This window comes from Rutidosis leptorrhynchoides, chromosome 8, assembly GCF_046630445.1.
Source record: "Rutidosis leptorrhynchoides isolate AG116_Rl617_1_P2 chromosome 8, CSIRO_AGI_Rlap_v1, whole genome shotgun sequence".
In the NCBI taxonomy this organism is placed as follows: domain Eukaryota; kingdom Viridiplantae; phylum Streptophyta; class Magnoliopsida; order Asterales; family Asteraceae; genus Rutidosis; species Rutidosis leptorrhynchoides.
The window spans coordinates 357,010,276-357,032,270 of record NC_092340.1 but is presented as its reverse complement, the minus strand read 5'-3'; the positions used below and the strand labels follow the sequence as shown (position 1 = coordinate 357,032,270).

At 32.4% G+C, this 21,995-nt stretch overlaps 1 protein-coding gene and 1 non-coding gene across 2 annotated transcripts; one reads left to right on the top strand and one right to left on the bottom strand.

Annotated features, from left to right (window-relative positions):
- Positions 1–16,222: 16,222 nt before the first annotated feature.
- Positions 16,223–20,623, top strand: LOC139864654 (uncharacterized). Its single transcript, XM_071853230.1, has 3 exons — positions 16,223–16,699; positions 16,894–17,015; positions 20,038–20,623. The coding sequence occupies exons 1-3, from the start codon at positions 16,223–16,225 to the stop codon at positions 20,621–20,623; spliced, it is 1,185 nt and encodes a 394-aa protein (XP_071709331.1).
- Positions 20,624–21,599: 976 nt separating this feature from the next.
- Positions 21,600–21,671, bottom strand: TRNAT-UGU (transfer RNA threonine (anticodon UGU)). Its single transcript has one exon. It is a non-coding gene; the product is annotated as a tRNA-Thr (tRNA).
- Between the last annotated feature and the right edge of the window lie 324 nt (positions 21,672–21,995).

Sequence of the window (21,995 nt, the reverse complement as noted above, 5' to 3'; positions counted from 1 at the left end):
GACGATAGTAATAATAATCATTTTAACAATAATACTAAAATTCAGTTGACTATAACTTCTAATCCGTTCATCGAAACCATTCGATATCTGAATGAAAAGTTCTTAATTTTTCGCTAGCTTTTCAATGACATGCATATCATATACCTTATCTCAGTAGCATATGTATCTAATTCAGGATTCAACAAACCTATCTAAGCGCAATATCGAATGTACAAGCATGCATAATCCTATATACTCGAGCACTAGTCAGGGATACACTATTGAAATATAAAAGTTAAGTTATGAGTGCTCACGTATCAATATTGAGATTCAATATTGCAGGAAAGTACGTAGACGAAACGGAGATGATAAATACTAGATTGACCTCACGAGCATACCCATGAACCATACCCATCACATCCATAGCTATAACCCATAATTTCCTTAGCTTCGACTCACTCAAAAAACTATTTTGAAATCACTCGGACATGACTCCGTCGTAATATTTTATGTATACTAATAATATCTTGAAATAATACAGAGCAAATATATATATATATATATATATATATATATATATATATATATATATATATATATATATATATATATATATATATATATATATAAATCGATTGAGAGAGTTTAGAGAAATATATTTTCAAGTTTCTATGAAATAATGAAACCTATTGAATTCTATTTATAATAGATTTTTGAATTATTAAAGTATGAATTATTAAAGTGAATTATTAAAGTATGAATTATTAAAGTAAATTATTAAAGTATGAATTATTAAAGTGAATTATTAAAGTATGAATTATTAAAGTAAATTATTAAAGTATGAATTATTAAAGTGAATTATTAAAGTATGAATTATTAAAGTTAAAGTAAAGTAAAAGTAAAGTAAAGGTAAAGTTAAAGTATAGTAAAAGTATAAAAACTATGTATGTATAATACGCGTATATATATAATATTAATTTAAATCGTTATATATTTTTAATGAAATAAAATATAAATATCGTTATATTTATTATACTGGTTAAGTAATGAGTTGTCAAAAGTGATTCTAGATATTTATAAAAGTTATATATGTTTTAATAATAAAGTTCTTTTTAAACTGAAAATGTTTTTGTACGTTTGAAAATAGATTAATAGAATATTATGAAAACCAATTCTCCACTAGCTTTTGTCTAACTTTCGTAAATGACACTTTTTATTTTTATTTATAAATAGCTTTACAAATTATTCCGAATATCGTTAAGAGGAACAGATTTTCTCAAATCATAGTGGACCTCTCAACAGAGACTTGTAATCATAATTCAAAGCTTCTGATAATTCAATCATTTAATATATTTTTTTTTTAATTTCGTCGATAATCATATTGAAACAAATACGTTCATATAAAGCATTATACGTTTAAATACTTTGTTGACATTTTCAATTTATAACATATACACATATACATACATATTCATATATGTTCATTTAATGCTTCGTGAATCATTGGAATTTGGTCGAGGTTTAAATGAATGTATAAACATAGTTTAAAATCCTTGAGATTTAACTTAACAAACATTGCTTATCGTGTCAGAATAATATAAAGATAAAGTTTAAATTTAGTCGGAAATTTTCGGGTCGTCACAGTACCTACCCGTTAAAGAAATTTCGTCCCCGAAATTTGATAGAGGTCGTTATGGCAAACAATGAGAATGTTATTATGACGATTATGAAGTTTTATCATGTCTAAGAAGTATGGATAAAATAATTCGATTACTCGAAGCGTATGAGGGAAGTTATCGTAAATGAAGGAAATAAGATTATAGTGATTCGTCATATCTTTTAACGTCATCACAATTGATCTTAGAATTTAAAGAAAATCTTTGTAATCTATGTTGGATTTGATGCTTCGGTGATTAAGGAGATTATGATTCTCTTCAAATTAATACGATAATCCATCTTGATTTCTCTGTCGGGTATTTCACTATAAATCCACCTCCTTCATTTCCTTACAACTCACACCTTCTATTCTTTCTCCCTTAACTCATATTTTAAAGTATTTGTCAATATGCTTCATCCAGTACTGATTCTCGATATACTCCTCACTTTCATATCTGTCGTTCTTTTTTTTCATCTGCCTCCGGAAGAATCTATTTACTTCTACTATACTCTCGATTTTATAGTGTTTTTAGTTCTTCCGTGTCTTTATATTGCTATATGCATCGATATATACGGTTTATAATTTTTGGGTGGTTGTTGGGTTTTATATCTTCCCTTATATTTCAAAGCCCCTGCTTTTGTCTTCTATAATCATTGACATTCACAGTTAATGCTCCCTTCTATTTGCTACGATTTATACTCCAATTTCTATTTTGGAGTTTTGTCCTTTCGTTTCTTCTTCTTGCGATTAAGCAACGTTTGTAATGGTCCAGTATTCGCAGATATGAATTTTAGAATGAACATAGTTAATGTTCTAAGAAGGAAATGGCAATGGCACGATCTTGATTATTAATTTACCAGAATACCCTGAAAAGACCGAATCATCAAGAAAATATATTCTTGATATTTTTAGAGATTAAATAGAATACAAGAGTCGTGTAACATGGAACATGATGACGACATGATCTGTGAATCGTCATGTCCCATTAGAAACTCATCATGACTTACTGTAATATAATCACGTTGATCAAGTGTCATTATATTATACTAACTCATGCTTCAGTTCCCAACACTACTTCAAAACATTCATAATTTAAACTCGAAAGTTTATAGAATATAGAAACTAATAGTTTCTTATATGATGTAACACTGATAGCGCAAAGAGATAAATGACTTCAGATAAGATTAGTTGTGAAAATATCTTCAGAAATATCGTGGATATTTATAATGAAAGATATGATAATATCTTAGAATTTTTAATATTGATGGATGATGATGAAGATTTTTCTGTAAAGGTTTAGAATAAAGAGTAAGGTATTCGTTAATGACTTTAGCAGGCACTGAATCATTTGGATTCTTTGAAGGCAGATTTAGTCTTTGTGATTTTTCCACAGCCTCCTTCATAGTCTGTTCAATCCGTTTTCCAGTTCCAAACCTTCTCTTCTCAGCTTTACCACCTTACTATTCTTTGTCATCAAACTTTTTTACTGTTAAGATCGTTTACAGTTTTTGATGCTTCGTCAGCATTTCAAGAACTAGTTTGCAGTTCAAAATATTTTTCAGAACTTCACATTCAAAGTATGTAAGTCCAGGAGATAGACGTTTTACGTACACATATAACTGTTGGCGTAGACATGCTGCGAGATTTCAAAATACTGGTTACTGTTTTCCGATGATTCGTATGACAATTCTCGTTACAAGATGCGAATGAGTAAATGATGTGATTTCAATAAATATAATGATTTTTCGAAAAGTCAAAGATAATTGAAGTTGTTGGTAAGTTTATTGCTAAGGTGGCGAGATATGAAAGGTTCCTCGGTAACAATGATGAAGGGGTAATTGTTTTAATAAGGTTTATTCGTATAAACAAATGAAGGTGATTTGCTGAAGCTGTGACAAAACTGTCTATTTTGGAAAGAGATTGAAAAATTATATTTGGTAATAAATATCAAAGGATCTAACACGGATGTAGTGACCCGAACTTTTCCATGTTTATATATATTAATTGAGATTGATATTTACATGATTAAATGTTTCCAACATGTTAAGCAATCAAACTTGTTAAGACTTGATTAATTGAAATATGTTTCATATAGACAATTGACCACCCAAGTTGACCGGTGATTCACGAACGTTAAAACTTGTAAAAACTATATGATGACATATATATGGATATATATATATATAGTTAACATGATACTATGATAAGTAAACATATCATTAAGTATATTAACAATGAACTACATATGTAAAAACAAGACTACTAACTTAATGATTTTTAAACGAGACATATATGTAACGATTATCGTTGTAAAGACATTTAATGTATATATATCATATTAAGAGATATTCATACAAGATAATATCATTATAATATAATAATTTAAAATCTCATTTGATATTATAAACATTGGGTTAACAACATTTATCAGGATCGTTAACCTAAAGGTTTCAAAACAACACTTACATGTAACGACTAACGATGACTTAACGACTCAGTTAAAATGTATATACATGTAGTGTTTTAATATGTATTTATACACTTTTGAAAGACTTCAATACACTTATCAAAATACTTCTACTTAACAAAAATGCTTACAATTACATCCTCGTTCAGTTTCATCAACAATTCTACTTGTATGCACCCGTATTCGTACTCGTACAATACACAGCTTTTAGATGTATGTACTATTGGTATATACACTCCAATGATCAGCTCTTAGCAGCCCATGTGAGTCACCTAACACATGTGAGAACCATCATTTGGCAACTAGCATGAAATATCTCATAAAATTACAAAATATGAGTAATCATTCATGACTTATTTACATGAAAACAAAATTACATATCCTTTATATCTAATCCATACACCAACGACCAAAAACACCTACAAACACTTTCATTCTTCAATTTTCTTCATCTAATTGATCTCTCTCAAGTTCTATCTTCAAGTTCTAAGTGTTCTTCATAAATTCTACAAGTTCTAGTTACATAAAATCAAGAATACTTTCAAGTTTGCTAGCTCACTTTCAATCTTGTAAGGTGATCATCCAACCTTAAGAAATCTTTGTTTCTTACAGTAGGTTATCATTCTAATACAAGGTAATAATCATATTCAAACTTTGGTTCAACTTCTATAACTATAACAATCTTATTTCGAGTGATGATCTTACTTGAACTTGTTTTCGTGTCATGATTCTGCTTCAAGAACTTCGAGCCATCCAAGGATCCGTTGAAGCTAGATCCATTTTTCTCTTTTCCAGTAGGTTTATCCAAGGAACTTAAGGTAGTAATGATGTTCATAACATCATTCAATTCATACATATAAAACTATGATAAACTTTGATTTATATGATATGCTAACTTAATGATTTAAAACCTGGAAACACGAAAAACACCGTAAAACCGGATTTACGCCGTCGTAGTAACACCGCGGGCTGTTTTGGGTTAGTTAATTAAAAACTATGATAAACTTTGATTTAAAAGTTTTTATTCTGAGAAAATGATTTTTATTATGAACATGAAACTATATCCAAAAATTATGGTTAAACTCAAAGTGGAAGTATGTTTTCTAAAATGGTCATCTAGACGTCGTTCTTTCGACTGAAATGACTACCTTTACAAAAACGACTTGTAACTTATTTTTCCGACTATAAACCTATACTTTTTCTGTTTAGATTCATAAAATAGAGTTCAATATGAAACCATAGCAATTTGATTCACTCAAAACGGATTTAAAATGAAGAAGTTATGGGTAAAACAAGATTGGATAATTTTTCTCATTTTAGCTACGTGAAAATTGGTAACAAATCTATTCCAACCATAACTTAATCAACTTGTATTGTATATTATGTAATCTTGAGATACCATAGACACGTATACAATGTTTCGACCTATCATGTCGACACATCTATATATATTTCGGAACAACCATAGACACTCTATATGTGAATGTTGGAGTTAGCTATACAGGGTTGAGGTTGATTCCAAAATATATATAGTTTGAGTTGTGATCAATACTGAGATACGTATACACTGGGTCGTGGATTGATTCAAGATAATATTTATCGATTTATTTCTGTAATAATAATCATTTTAACAATAATACTAAAATTCAGTTGACTATAACTTCTAATCCGTTCATCGAAACCATTCGATATCTAAATGAAAAGTTCTTAATTTTTCGCTAGCTTTCCAATGACATGCATATCATATACCCTATCTCAGTAGCATATGTATCTAATTCAGGATTCAACAAACCTATCTAAGCACAATATCGAATGTACAAGCATGCATAATCCTATATACTCGAGCACTAGTCAGGGATACACTATTGAAATATAAAAGTTAAGTTATGAATGCTCACGTATCAATATTGAGATTCAATATTGCAGGAAAGTACGTAGACGAAACAGAGATGATAGACACTAGATTGACCTCACGAGCATACCCATGAACCATACCCATCACCTCCATAGCTATAACCCATAATTTCCTTAGCTTCGACTCACTCAAAAAACTATTTTGAAATCACTCGGACATCACTCTGTCGTAATATTTTATGTATACTAATAATATCTTGAAATAATATAGAGCAAATATATATATATATATATATATATATATATATGTAAATCGATTGAGAGAGTTTAGAGAAATATATTTTCAAGTTTCTATGAAATAATGAAACCTATTGAATTCTATTTATAATAGATTTTTGAATTATTAAAGTATGAATTATTAAAGTGAATTATTAAAGTATGAATTATTAAAGTAAATTATTAAAGTATGAATTATTAAAGTAAATTATTAAAGTATGAATTATTAAAGTGAATTATTAAAGTATGAATTATTAAAGTGAATTATTAAAGTATGAATTATTAAAGTGAATTATTAAAGTATGAATTTAAGTGAATTATTAAAGTTAAAGTAAAGTAAAAGTAAAGTAAAGGTAAAGTTAAAGTATAGTAAAAGTATAAAAACTATGTATGTATAATACGCGTATATATATAATATTAATTTAAATCATTATATATATTTAATGAAATAAAATATAAATATCGTTATATTTATTATACTGGTTAAGTAATGAGTTGTCAAAAGTGATTCTAGATATTTATAAAAGTTATATATGTTTTAATAATAAAGTTCTTTTTAAACTGAAAACGTTTTTGTACGTTTGAAAATAGATTAATAGAATATTATGAAAACCAATTCTCCACTAGCTTTTGTCTAACTTTCGTAAATGACACTTTTTATTTTTATTTATAAATAGCTTTACAAATTATTTACAAATTATTTCGAATATCGTTAAGAGGAATAGATTTTCTCAAATCATAGTGGACCTCTCAACAGAGACTTGTAATCATAATTCAAAGTTTCTGATAATTCAATCATTTAATATATATATTTTTTAATTTCGTCGATAATCATATTGAAACAAATACGTTCATATAAAGCATTATACGTTTAAATACTTTGTTGACATTTTCAATTTATAACATATACACATATACATACATATTCATATATGTTCATTTAATGGTTCGTGAATCATTGGAATTTGGTCGAGGTTTAAATGAATGTATAAACATAGTTTAAAATCCTTGAGATTTAACTTAACAAACATTGCTTATCGTGTCAGAATAATATAAAGATAAAGTTTAAATTTAGTCGGAAATTTCCGGGTCGTCACAGGTAATCTCTCCGAGATACTACGAAATCAACACCAATCAGTATGAATGCCATTGTCCATCCAACGTACCCGGTCAAAAATGGTTGCGTTTTAGGTTTAAATCGAGCCGGTAAAGTCTATTAAATTTATCTTTAAGTAAAAAATCTCCAAACCAAGTTTCATCCCAAAAACTAGTTAGAGAGCCATCCACAATCCTTTTTTGAAGGAGTGGATAAACAGAGGGTTTGAATTTATTTGATATTTACCCACTTTTAAAATATAAGACCAAGTTGATGAACGGTGACCCGCAAGGGGAGAATATGACTCAATTAAACCCCTCTCCGCCTCATAAATACTTTTTATTACACGTACCTAAAGGGAGTTATTTTCTTTTTTAAACCTCCACCACCATTTTTTCAGTATAGCTCGGTTCTTTAATTCAAATAGACCAATATCGAGACCCCCATATTCATGGGGCAATAAGCAAGTATCCCATTTAACCCAAGTCATTTTCGATACCTCGCTAGATCCGCCAAAAAAAAAAACGACCTATCGAACTTTCAAGTTTTTTGATAATACATGAGGGGGCCGGAAAAAATGAAAAGAAATAAAGAGGTATGCTAGATAATACCGATTTTAATAAGAGTGAGCCTTCCTCCGTATGATAGCTATCTAGCCTTCCAATCCGCAAGCCCTTTTTTTTGGAACTTTTCGAACACTGAATCCCATTCCTTTGCTTTTTTCATGGAAGAGCCGATGGGAATGCCTAGATACGTTATGGGAAGAGAACCTGCTAAACACCCTAACCAAGCTGTCATCACATCCGTATTAGTTTTTGGTACCCCTAATCCATATACACAACTTTTGTGAAAATTTATTTTTAGTCCCGATGTCGCTTCAAAGCATGTAAGTATTTTCAATAAATTGTGTGCATTCATCCTATTCCATTCACCAAAAAATAGGGTGTCGTCCGCATACTGGAGATAGGTAAGACGAACATTTTCGTGCCCTATTTCAATATCCACAAATTTGTTTCTTGTAGCCGCAGATTTTGTGAGATTGTTAAGACCTTCGGCTACCATAATAAAAAGATACGGAGATAACGGATCCCTTTGACGAACCCCCCCCCCCCCCCCTTTGAAGATTAAATTCGTTGGTAGGCCAACCATTGAACAATATGGAAATTGAGGCCGAAGAGACACAAGATTTAATCCACTTCCTCCAACGCGTGCCAAAACCCATCGGTTCTATTATATCCATAAAGAAGGACTAATTGATGCTATCAAATGCTTTCTCAAAATCAACCATAAATAGAAAACCCTTTCTTTTTGAAGCTTTTATGTCATGTAAAGCCTCATTTGCAACCAAGATTCCATCCAAGATGTATCTATTCTTTATATATGCAGTTTGCTCAGAGATCGACGATGATGCTGATTGGATTTTGGTCGAGAGAAGGCGAAAAGATAATAAATCTATGAACACACATAATCTGTTTACAAGAGACATAATCCTTTGATTCGGAAATCCTAATAGTTTTGGAAACCCTAATCACCCTTGCCCTGGCCATCGTCAACAATGGGTTCCCATAAACCCTAAACCCAATCGCGGCAAAACATCAAATTCATTTTCTAATTATCCCTAGTTTAATTTTTTATAACATAGACGTTGCCAAACGAAATCTCATACATAGAAGATCTAAAGGCTGAATCAAATCCATATCTTTTTATAACATAAACGGTGTGTTTTTGTTTTTCTAAAGACAATTAATATGGAATGAAATGATTAAAATATAAGACAATGAATTGGACTAATCAATAATATGAGTAATTCATGGGCTTGGATATGGTAAATCCATTTTCACATACAATGATTAGCATATTATTATAGTTATTATAGTTTTTTTAATAAATGATCACAAAGAAAGAACGCAACATATATGTAAGAACGTCTTTAAATATGTGCAAGTGTGCGGTCGCACAATGCTCGAAAATCTTTATGAATCCCAACTTTTGTAAATTCTATATAACTATATTCATTTATTAATATTCTTTTAAAAATAATTTGCGAACCAGGAACAAAAGTTATTAATATTGATAGCTTTGTTGATATTATTATTATTATTATTATTATTATTATTATTATTATTATTATTATTATTATTATTATTATTATTATTATTATATTTGTAGATGTATAACTTTTGTTGTTGATGACTCCGGAAAACTTGTGAAACAAGTGATTGTCATATAATTAGTCGATACGAAAAGCGAATTGGATACTAGATTAATCCAAAAATAATTAATGTTTAAAAGTTTTTTTATGTCTGGTACAGGAGCCTAAAAATTAATGAGACCGTGATGCGTTTGAGTCATATTGACATATAGCATATGGAATGCGTAGGCAAAAAAAAAAAAAAAATGAAAAAAAAAAGAAAATGAAAAGAAACTAAATGAAGTGCACAATGTTGAACACAAATATACAAATATTGAGCAAGTTGTAATGTGACAACAATTTCATAGGTCAACAAACCTTAAATATTTGCAATTTGCATGTACGAATTCTTATTTCCAAGCCACAAATTCTGGATTTAGTGAATTACAATGTAAACATGTAATTATTGAATTATATTGAACCCTGATCCAGAAACATGAGTTGTCATTTAAATTTGTATATATACCACTTGAAAGTTGAAACTAATTAACAACACATATAATTGTTATAATATATAAATATATATATAAATGGATAGTCAATTATTGATACACAAAAGTAATATTATTGTATTACCTAAACTTGTGATATTTTTACTATAAATAGCCATGAATGCAAGCATTAAACTTGCACCATTTCTCACACTTACAAAGTGTTTCTTTCTTTCTCTCCATTATCATCTTTGTTCTTACACTTCATTATTAGTATTCTTAATCAAGAATCAAATCACTAAAGGTAGTTATAAGCATACTGAATTATAACATCAAGAATCAAACCACTAAAGGTAGTTATAAGCCTACTGAATTATAACACGTTATCAGCACGATAATCTTAATACTAATTATGGTTGGCTCTGCCACCTAAATGATATATGGTCGGTTATACCACCTGAATAATATATGGTCGACACTGTCGTCTAATTATCATTTATGTTACTAACATTTATATTTCAATTATCTAACATTTATATGGCCGACACTGTCGCCTAATTATCATTTATGTTACTAACATTTATATTTCTATTATCTAACATTTATATGGCCGACACTGTCGCCTAATTATCATTTATGTTTACTAATATTTATATTTATGTTATATAACATTTATTAATGATTGCTTACATATGGTCGACACTGTCACCTACTTATCATTTATGTTATATTAAATTTATGTTTAATGTTTATATACTTATGAATATAAAGTGACTATAATTTATCATGTTGTTTGTTTTAATAGAAAATGTCGAATCTGGAAAAACTTAAATTTACTCCTTTAGAATCAACTGGAAACAACTACATGCCATGGGTTATAAAAGTAAAAATGCATCTTAAATCAATGGGCATTCTTGAAGCCATAAATGAAAACAACACTTGTTCTGAAAAAGAACAAGCAACGGCATGTTGCTTTATTCATCAACATATTGACGAATGCTTACAAAATAATTATGTGACTGTAGAAGATCCCCATGTTTTATGGGAAGGTCTCAAAAGCAGATTCAATAATCAAAGAGAAATTTTACTTCCAGCTGCTATGGAACAATGGAGAACATTAAGGTTCTAAGACTTTAAGAAAGTAAATGAATATAGCTCAGCTCTGCATAATACATGTTCACAACTTAAATTCTGTGGACATGAAATAAGTGATGCAGACATGATGGAGAAAACTTTCTCCACAATGAATGCTGCAAACATCACAGTGCAAAGAAATTTGAGAATGCTAAAGTTCAAAACATATCCTGAACTTAATTCATATCTCTTAGTTGCAGAGCAAAATGATGAGCTATTAATGAAAAATCAGCAATCCCGTCCTACTGGTACACTTGCAATCCCTGAAGCAAATACTGCAAATAATTATAAACAGGGACAAGGACGCGGGCAAGGTCGTGGTTATAATAACCATCACCATCATCATGCCAAAAGCCATAACTATGGTAGAAACCATCCTTATGGTAATGGTAATGGGCGAGGACGTGGTCGTGGTCGTGGCCGTGGTGGTCAAAGAAATAATAATCCACGAAAATATAAATATCAACCACAAAACAAGCCCACTAAACAAGATGTTGAAGAAAATTCTTCTAAAAATTCTGAAGAATCTTGCTACAGATGTGGTAGAATGGGTCACTGGGCTAATACTTGCCGAACATCTAAACATCTTGTTAAGATGTATCAGGATTCGCTGAAAGATAAAGAAAAGGAAGTAAACTTTGTGGATAACGTCGATCCAACAGTCACTGAGAAACCATCTGATTTATATGAAGATTTCTTGAATGTTTAAGTTGTGTGTCTTTCGAAAAATAAACGATTTAATATCGTCTGTCTTTGTCATTATGTTTGCTAAATGTTTCAGTACTATCTATTTGCGTGTAAAATATTGTGTAATATTAATGTACTCACTATTTATTTCTTATATATGAAGTTCAATATGAATTTTGCTGGAATACAACATCAATCAAGTGGTGGAGATCTCTGTATAGCAGACAGTGGAACTACACACACTATACTTAAATTCGAGAAATATTTTATTGATCTAAAACCAACGGAAGGAACTATACATACAATATCAGGACCTGCTAACTTGATAAAAGGGATAGGAAAGGCAAATTTCATACTACCAAATGGTACAAAATTTTTAATAAATGATGCCTTATTTTCTCCCAAGTCAAGCAGAAATTTATTGAGTTTCTCCGACATATACCTTAACGGGTATGATTATCAGTCAGTGACAACAGAAAATGAGAAATATTTAAGTATCACTGACAAGTCATGTGGTTGAAAAACTGCCAAGACTTAGTTCTGGATTACATTATACACATATAAATGTACCAGAAATACATATGGTAGTTAACGAAAAATATATTGATCCTGGTGTATTCAGTTTATGGCATAACAGATTAGGCCATCCAGGATCAACAATGATGAAAAGGATTATTGAATGTACTCATGGACATCCACTAAAGGATAGAAAAATCCATCATGATACAATGGTTCCATGTACATCTTGCTCTCTTGGAAAATTGATAACTAGACCCTCACCACTTAAGGTTGAGAAAGAATCACCAATGTTTTTTGAAAGAATTCAAGGTGATATATGTGGACCAATTCATCCACCATGTGGACCATTTAGATATTTCATGGTTCTAATAGACGCATCTAGCAGATGGTCTCATGTTTGTCTGTTATCAAGCCGTAATGTGGCATTTGCGAAATTTCTTGCCCAAATTATTAAATTGAGAGCTCATTTTCCTGATTACACCATTAAAAGGGTGAGACTTGATAATGCTGGCGAATTTACATCTCAAGCATTTAATGACTATTGCTTGTCTATAGGAATTGTTGTTGAACATTCTGTTGCTCATGTGCATACACAAAATGGTTTAGCCGAGTCATTGATTAAACGTTTACAGTTAATCGCTAGACCATTGATAATGAGAACAAAACTCCCTGTATCTATATGGGGTCATGCAATTTTACATGCTGCTGCATTGATTCGCATCAGACCAAGTGCAAGTCATAAATATTCCCCCCTACAACTTGCTTTTGGTCAAGAGCCAAATATTTCCCATCTTAGAACATTTGGTTGTGCAGTGTATGTTCCAATTGCGACACCACAACGTACAAAAATGGGTCCTCAAAGGAGGTTGGGAATATATGTTGGATATGAAACATCTTCAATATTAAGGTATATTGAACCTATGACAGGTGACGTTTTTACAGCACGTTTTGCTGATTGTCATTTTAATGAAACATTGTTCCCTAGATTAGGGGGAGAAATGAAAAATAAAGAAAATGATGTTTCATGGTGTGAACCTCAATTAAAGTATCTTGATCCTCGCACAAAAGAATGCGAGACAAAAGTTCAAAAGATAATGCATATACAAGAACTTGCAAATCAATTGCCTGATGCATTTACAGATACAAAAACGGTGACAAAATCATATATACCAGCAGTAAATACTCCAGCTCGAATTGAAATTCCAAAAGCTGGCAATAACGTCACTCATGAATCTTTGCCATGTCAGAAACGTGGAAGACCAATTGGTTCAAAGGATAAAAATCCTCGAAAAAGAAAATCAGCTGATAATGAAGTAAAAGAAAGTGTTCAAGAAGAATCACAAATCAGTACTCCTACTGCAGAGGAGATTGATGATGTCAATACAAAAATTGCAATCAATTATGCATATTCAAAAATATTATGGAACCGAAATGAAATGAAAAATCTTGATGAGAAATTTTCATTTAATGTTGCATATGACATCATGAATAATGATGATGATCTAGAACCAACATCTATGGTTGAATGTCAAAATAGACATGATTGAGCTCAATGGAAAGAAGGAATACGAGCTGAATTAGAATCACTCAATAAAAGAAAAGTTTTCGAATCCATCATTCTCACTCCTAAAGATGTGAAACCTGTAGGATACAGATGGATTTTTGTCCGAAAAAGAAATGAGAAAAATGAAGTTACAAGGTATAAAGCTAGACTTGTAGCTCAAGGTTTTTCTCAAAGACCGGGAATTGATTATGAAGAAACTTATTCCCTTGTTATGGATGCAATTACTTTTAGGTACTTAATCAGCCTGGCAGTTTCTAAAAATTTAGAAATGCATCTCATGGATGTTGTGACTGCTTACCTATATGGATCACTTGATAGTGATATATATATATATATGAAGATACCTGAAGGATTTAAGGTACCAGAAGCATCAAATGCAAAACCTAAAGAAATGTATTCGATTAAATTACAAAGATCTTTATATGGGTTAAAACAATCAGGACGTATGTGGTATAACCGATTAAGTGATTACTTGATAAGCAAAGGGTATACAAATAACCTTACTTGCCCTTGTGTTTTCATTAAGAAAACAACATCTGGATATGTGATCATAGCTGTTTATGTTGATGATCTTAACATCATAGGTATAAATAAAGAGATCTATGAAGCCATTCAACTTCTAAAGAAAGAATTTGAAATGAAAGATCTCGGAAAAACCAAGTATTGCCTTGGTTTACAAATTGAGCATATGCCTAATGATTTACTTGTACATCAAACAACATATACTGAAAAGATTTTGAAACGTTTCAATATGGACAAGGCAAAACCATTAAGTACTCCTATGGTTGTTAGATCACTCAATGTTGAAACTGATCCATTTCGTCCATGTGAAGATCATGAAGATATTCTTGGGCCAGAAGTACCATATCTTAGTGCAATTGGAGCTCTTATGTATCTTACAAATTGTACAAGACCTGACATTTCTTTTGCAGTTAATTTGTTGGCAAGGTTCAGCTCTGCTCCTACCAAAAGACACTGGAATGGGATCAAACACATATTTCGATACCTTCGAGGAACTACTGATTTAGGATTATTTTATTCTAACGAATCAAAACAAGATTTGGTTGGTTATGCTAATGCAGGTTATTTATCTGAACCACATAAAGCTAAATCTCAAACTGGAAATGTATTACTAAATGGAGGTACTGCAATATCATGGCGTTCTCAAAAACAAACACTTGTTGCTACATCATCAAATCATGCCGAAGTGATTACATTACATGAAGCTACTCGGGAATGTTTTTGGTTGAGATCAATGACACAAATCATTACTGATTCTTGTGGACTAGAACGCGATAAAAGTCCAACAATTATCTATGAAGATAATGCAGCTTGCATAGCACAGATGAAAGAAGGGTATATCAAAAGTGACCGAACCAAACACATACCTCCTAGATTCTTCTCATACACTCAAAATCTCATTAAGGACAACGAGATTGAAATGAGATATGTTCAATCCAGCAAAAACTCTGCTGATCTTTTCACGAAAGCACTTCCAACTGCTATTTTCAGAACACACGTTCATAACATTGGCATGAGACATGTTCAAAAGATGTAACAACCGAAGCGATGTCTACTTGAGGGGGAGTCAACTCCATGCTGCACTCTTTTTCCCTTAGCTAAAGTTTTTCCCACTGGGTTTTCTTTAGCAAGGTTTTTAACGAGGCAGTAACTTACAGTTGATCTTCAACAAACAAAATTGCTATCCAAGGGGGAGTGTTATAATATATAAATATATATATATATATGGATAGTCAATTATTGATACACAAAAGTAATATTATTGTATTACCTAAACTTGTGATATTTTTACTATAAATAGCCATGAATGCAAGCATTAAACTTGCACCATTTCTCACACTTACAAAGTGTTTCTTTCTTTCTCTCCATTATCATCTTTGTTCTTACACTTCATTATTAGTATTCTTAATCAAGAATCAAATCACTAAAGGTAGTTATAAGCCTACTGAATTATAACATCAAGAATCAAACCACTAAAGGTAGTTATAAGCCTACTGAATTATAACAATAATATAATTATAATTATCACCTAATAAATGAGAGATATAACACAACCATACACGATTTATCATTTTACCTTTGAAGGTCACTAGTTTATAAAATTATTATGTTGTGACTCAAATTTGCATTTTGATTCATCTTTACCACATTCGACTAAAACCTTATTCATAAAAGCTGATATAAATATAAATACAATAAATAATTAACCGACCATTTATTTTATGGGTCAGGCACATATAATATGACTAAAAAGACTAAATAATTAACCGACCATTTATTTTATGGGACTTTTTGAGTGAAGTAATGACTTGTATGGGTTTCGGAAATAAATGGTGTAAGTGGATAATGTCATGCCTCAAGTCAGCTTCAATTTCGATTCTTGTGAACGGCTCTCCAACAGAAGAATTCAAAATGGGAAGGGGCGTGAGACAAGGTGACCCACTATCTTTGTTTCTTTTTATCCTCGCTACCGAAGGCCTTAATATACTCACGAAAACCGCTGTTGAGAAGAGACTTTTTAATGGTGTAAAAGTAGGTAACGACAACATCACGGTCTCACACCTCCAGTATGCTGATGACACAATATTTTTCGGTGAATATGTTCGTGAAAATTTGAAAAGCCTGTTACATCTCCTTAAATGCTTTGAGCTTGCCTCGGGCTTAAAAATCAACATGAGAAAAAGTAATTTATTAGGCGTCGGGATCCCAAATGATGAGGTAAAAGTTTTAGCTGATGACATTGGTTGCGACATGGGCTCATTCCCGTTCAAATATCTCGGGTTTCCTATCAGTACTAAGATAAAAAAGAATAGTGATTGGAAGGTTGTTATGGATAAATTTAAACTCAAACTTTCGGAATGGAAAGCACGTACGATCTCCTTCGGTGGACGTTTAACACTTGTCAAATCGGTCCTCGCTAGTCTCCCTTTATATTACTTTTCGATCTTCCGTGCCCCGCCCTGTATCCTTAAAGAATTAGAGAGTGTGAGGAGAATTTTTTTTTGAGGGGATTATAGGTGGGTAAAAAGATTTCTTGGGTCAAATGGGACCGTGTTATTCTTCCATTCTCGGATGGTGGACTTAGTAGCGGTTCCCTTAAATGTAAAAATTTAGCCTTATCCGGGAAATGGTGGTGGAGGTTTGTAACGACCCGACTTTTTAGACTTATATTTTTGTGCTCTATACTTTCACGAAACTGCGTATTTGTGCGTACTGAGCTAGTTTATGCTCTGGGATCTTTATTCATGATTAATTACTTTCGTTAATGTCTTAAAACGTGCTATTAAGTGTTTAATCACTTAACTTGATCCTCAAATGCTTTTACAACCGTTAGTGTCACTTGTCGTTTTGAACGAGCTACGTACTTTGTACACGTTAAACTTTTGTCGTAATGGGAATATTATGACTACGTAAAACTAATTGTTATTTTCTAATGACAATTACTTGGCTGATTGGTTGCTTAATTACGCTTAGTAATTTACTAATGCACACTAGTTAGTCTTATTGGACTTTTTACCTTAATGGACTTAGGCCCACCCTACTCTAGTTAATGGATCATTGAATTAGCCCAACTTTAATGGATTTATGATCTATTAAGATGTAGGACAAAAACCCATTAAGATGAGCCAACATACTAGCATTTTTGTTAACCATTACTACATATGTTGCATGAGATCCCAACAACAAGCACCACCTTTAGACCACCACCATGCAAAAAGCAAAAAGTTGTCCCCCTTGTTCCCCCTTGGCCTACGATTTTGGAGACACAAAGCACCACCTCCACCACTATAAATACAAGCCTTATTCTTTCATTTCACACTTGATCTCATTCTCATTTTACGCACACTTGCTCTCTAATTTTCTCTCTAGTCTTTATCACACTAAAATTGTAAGTTCTTAAAATTTTATTCTTCTTCTTCTTCTCTTCTTAAACACGACATCATCATCATCATCATGAGATCAAGCTTTTTAGCTTTTTGATCTTGTTATATCTTGTAGATTCAAACTTTGATTTGAATCCTTCAAGAACATGAAAGATTCAAGCTTTCTAGTTTTGAATCTTCATTACTTTGTTGGATCTAAGTTTTCTAGCTTATGATCTCTTTATTTTGTTAAAAAATCAAAATTTGTGTTTATGATCTTCATGAAACTTGAAGATCTAACCTTTTGCTTTAAAGATCTTCAAGAACATAAAAGATTCAAGCTTTCTAGCTTTGGATCTTCATTAATTTGATGGATCTAAGCTTTATAGCTTAAGATCACCTTATTTTGTTAAAAGATCAAAACTTGTGTTTATGATCTTCATGAAACTTGAAGATCTAGCTTTTTACTCTGAAGATCTTCAAGGACATAAAAGATTCAAGCTTTCTAGCTTTGAAATCTCATAATTATTGTTAAGGGATCCAAGCTTTCCAGCTTAGGGTTTCATTACTTTGTTTGATCTAAGTTATGTGACTTAAGGTCTTGTTGATTTGAATCAAAGTTTGTAGCTTTAGTCTTGAATAGAACTTGTATTTGTGTTAAGACTAAGAACATGATGTAACCTTGGTTCATCGTCCTTCTAAAACTCTTAAGTGAGTTGTATATCTTCTTAGTCTTGACATTGTGTGTTGATGGTTGAAACTTGGTCAAAGTGATGCTAAAACATCAAGAGTTGTACACTTGAGGCTTATACGCATCAAGGATGAGAACCGTGATGAGCGTCAAGCACCAAGAAACCCACCGGAGCACTTGTTTTCTGTTTTTCGGGGTCTGACCAGACTCCTGGGACTTCTGGAAAATTTATTTTAAGATAGTTCGGTTCGAGTAGATGACTTTTCGTTTAAGACTCGCCTAAATCCGATATAGGATTTAGGATTTATAGCCTTCTGAAAATCACTACGCCTTCGTAACGACGTGCTGAAATTTCTGACCTACTCGCGCTTGAACCATCGCCACGGTCAAATGACATCGAGTTAGGATCTGAAAATTGGACAGCGGTAAGAGGACTCACAAACGGAGCCTTGGCCACTGGCCGCGCGTCATTTCAGTTTGTATAGAGGTCGTAGCAGCTGTCCAAAGTCAGCCCTTTGTTTCGATCTCTATTCTTGTTGAAAACTTACTTTATCTTTTACGAATGATGATGATGATACTTAAGACTTAACTTTTTTACTTTTAAACTTTTGGGGACAATTTACCGACTTAGTAACCTTTGACTTAGGTTGAGGACCTTTCGGACCGACTTACTACTTGCATACTTTTCGTATCGATTTTACCGCACATTCACTGTGAGTTATAGCTCCCTTTTTACTTTAACTATTTTTGGGACTGAGAATACATGCGCTTTTTTATGTTTTTACATACTAGACACGAGTACTTAAACTTTATATATGTGTGGGTGATATAACGGCACAAAGATTCCCCTTAGCACGGTAACGTTTAATCATTGGTTTTTGAACCGGTGAACGCGAATATTAGATATGGATCCATAGGGTTTGACATCCCCACTCGGGCTAGTCGCGCTAGCATTTAACGGGTGTTTAATACTTAGAGATCATACGCACTCGCCAAGTGTACTTTTAGGGGGTGATATTTATTTTACGTTAAGTTAGTTACCGGGTGCCCACGGACAAGCATATACTTTTCATACTGTTTTGAATATGAAATCTCGTGGTCTACATGACATTGCTGAATACAAACAAACTATAGCTCACCAACATTCGTGTTGACATTTTAAAGCATGTTATTTCTCGGGTGCTTAGACGTTGTTGTTTCCGCTGTTAGACTTGCTGTTATAGACTCGCTGTGTTAGACTTCTGCTGCATTGTTTAGAGATGTCTCAATCATGAAACTTTTACTTTGCATTCACAACTTATGTTACATTTGAACAATGGCTTTGTAATGACCTTTGTGTCACGTACTTATGTTAATGCTTTCTATTCGTAGAAGCACGACATCTTTTGTAAAACATTTGACGTTGGTAAAGACGTCATCTTTTGTAAAACATTTGACGTTGGTAAAAACGTTACCTTTTCATGAATGCAAAACTTGTTTTAAAACAGCATATAGTATTATACCGTGTAATGGACCTGTTGTTGATGATCCGTACAAGATGGTTTTGTACGGGGCGTCACAAGGTTCTACAATGAACCTGATTCTTTATGGGTCAAAATTATAAAAAGCATCTACGTCCCAGGTGGCGGTTTTACTTCAACCCTACCTAGATCGTGTGCTTCTTTGTTGAATGTGTGGCCCAATATTATAAATGCATGTTCTATCTTCTCAGAGCTTGGAATCGATTTCAAATCTTCTTTCACCAAAGCAGTGGGCAACGGAGTTTCAACCAAGTTTTGGAAGGATATATGGCTGGGAAATGTTCGTTTGGCAGACAAGTTCAACAGATTGTTCAGGCTAGATTTGGATGGCGACGCGTCTGTTGCAGACCGTGTTCAGTTAACTGATACTGGACACAAACTATTCGGTCAATGGAGGCGAGAACCACAAGGAAGGGTTGCTGCTGAGCTGCTAGAACTAACGAATTTGGTTGCAGGTTTTAACAGTTGGTCGGAAGAGGATGATTCGTGGAAATGGAACCTTTCTTCAAGCGGAAAATTCACCACAAAAAAACTGACTGAAATCGTTGTAGAAAAACTTTTGATCGATGGAAGAGGACTCCCGGAAACAATCCGTAACAATCTAGTTCCCAAGAAGATCGAGATATTTATTTGGAGATTGTTGAAAAAAAGACTTCCAACTCTAATAGAGTAAGATAAAAGGGGGATAGATTTGCACTCGGTTCGTTGCCGATTTGTGATGACGACGTTGAGACTATTGAGCATTCGCTAATCTTTTGCAATTCGGTCTTGGACATTTGGTCTCGTGTATATAGGTGGTGGGGTTTGGGCAATTTCAACAACCTTAGTGTTAATGAGGCTTTCGTGGGTTCTTGCAACACCAACACTTCCGACATCGGAGAAAAAATATGGCAAGCGGTCGAGTGGACAACGGGTTATTTAATTTGAAAAAATCGAAACGAAAAGGTATTCAAGAACAAATCTTGGGTCGGTCCGACGGCGCTCAATGAAATCCAAATTCTAAGCTTTGATTGGATCTCAAGAAGACTCAAGAATAAGAAGCTCGAATGGCATGTTTGGTTGGTAAATCCCCAAGTGTATTTAAATTAGTGTAATTAGTCTTAATTTAGATCATCCTGTTTGTTTTCCTCCAATTGATTGCTTGGTGCTTACTCTGCATAAAGTATAAATTGGAGGTGCGCTGTTAGTTTTTGTAGTGTTCCTGCTCGATTTGTAAGGAAGTGGTATTCTCAACACCACCTCCCATGTACTCCTTATGTTTAATTAATGATATTTTGTTTTGCCTTTCAAAAAAAGAAAGAGTTTCTTGCCGAGTGATATTAAAATATACAACTTTAAAAATGACGTGTGTTTGCTAAAAAAAGAGAGTAACTTTTTAACTTTTTTGCTAGCTTTGACTTCAAAATTAGTAGAGGAAAGAAGAGATGATTGGTCTAACTCTTGTCTTATTAAAGTGATAAAAAAACACACACAAAAAAATTAGTGATTTACCTTGCAACATTTCATGAGGACTATATAACGTCTTACAACAAAAACAAGTAACATACGGAGTATCATATTTTAAACAGCAACGATTTCATTCATTTTATACACCGTATATAATAAGAACATATAAACGTTATCTTTTATTAAAAATTGTGATAAAAAAATGCCCCCATGCAGGATCGAACTACAGACCTCCAGTTTACAAGACTGGCGCTCTACCACTGAGCTATAGGGGCAACTGGTTAATTTATTAGTTGTTCTGATACATTTTCGTTTAGATAACACATTCTAAAATATATAAACCAACATTGATTATCAGAAAATACTTGAAACTTCGAGTTATTCAAGGTTACATAGAGGCATACCTAAAAGTTTTGGAGCCGATATCATTCAACATGTATTGTAAAGCTCATCAAAATATCAAACCAACTTGAACTTATTGAGCCCGGTGATCAACTCGTTTACACCACCTACTAAAAACTCATCTCTATCGTCCACTTCAATTATTGAGCTCCTTTAATTTATCAATGCAACGGTTTATGTCAAACATAGCCTTTATG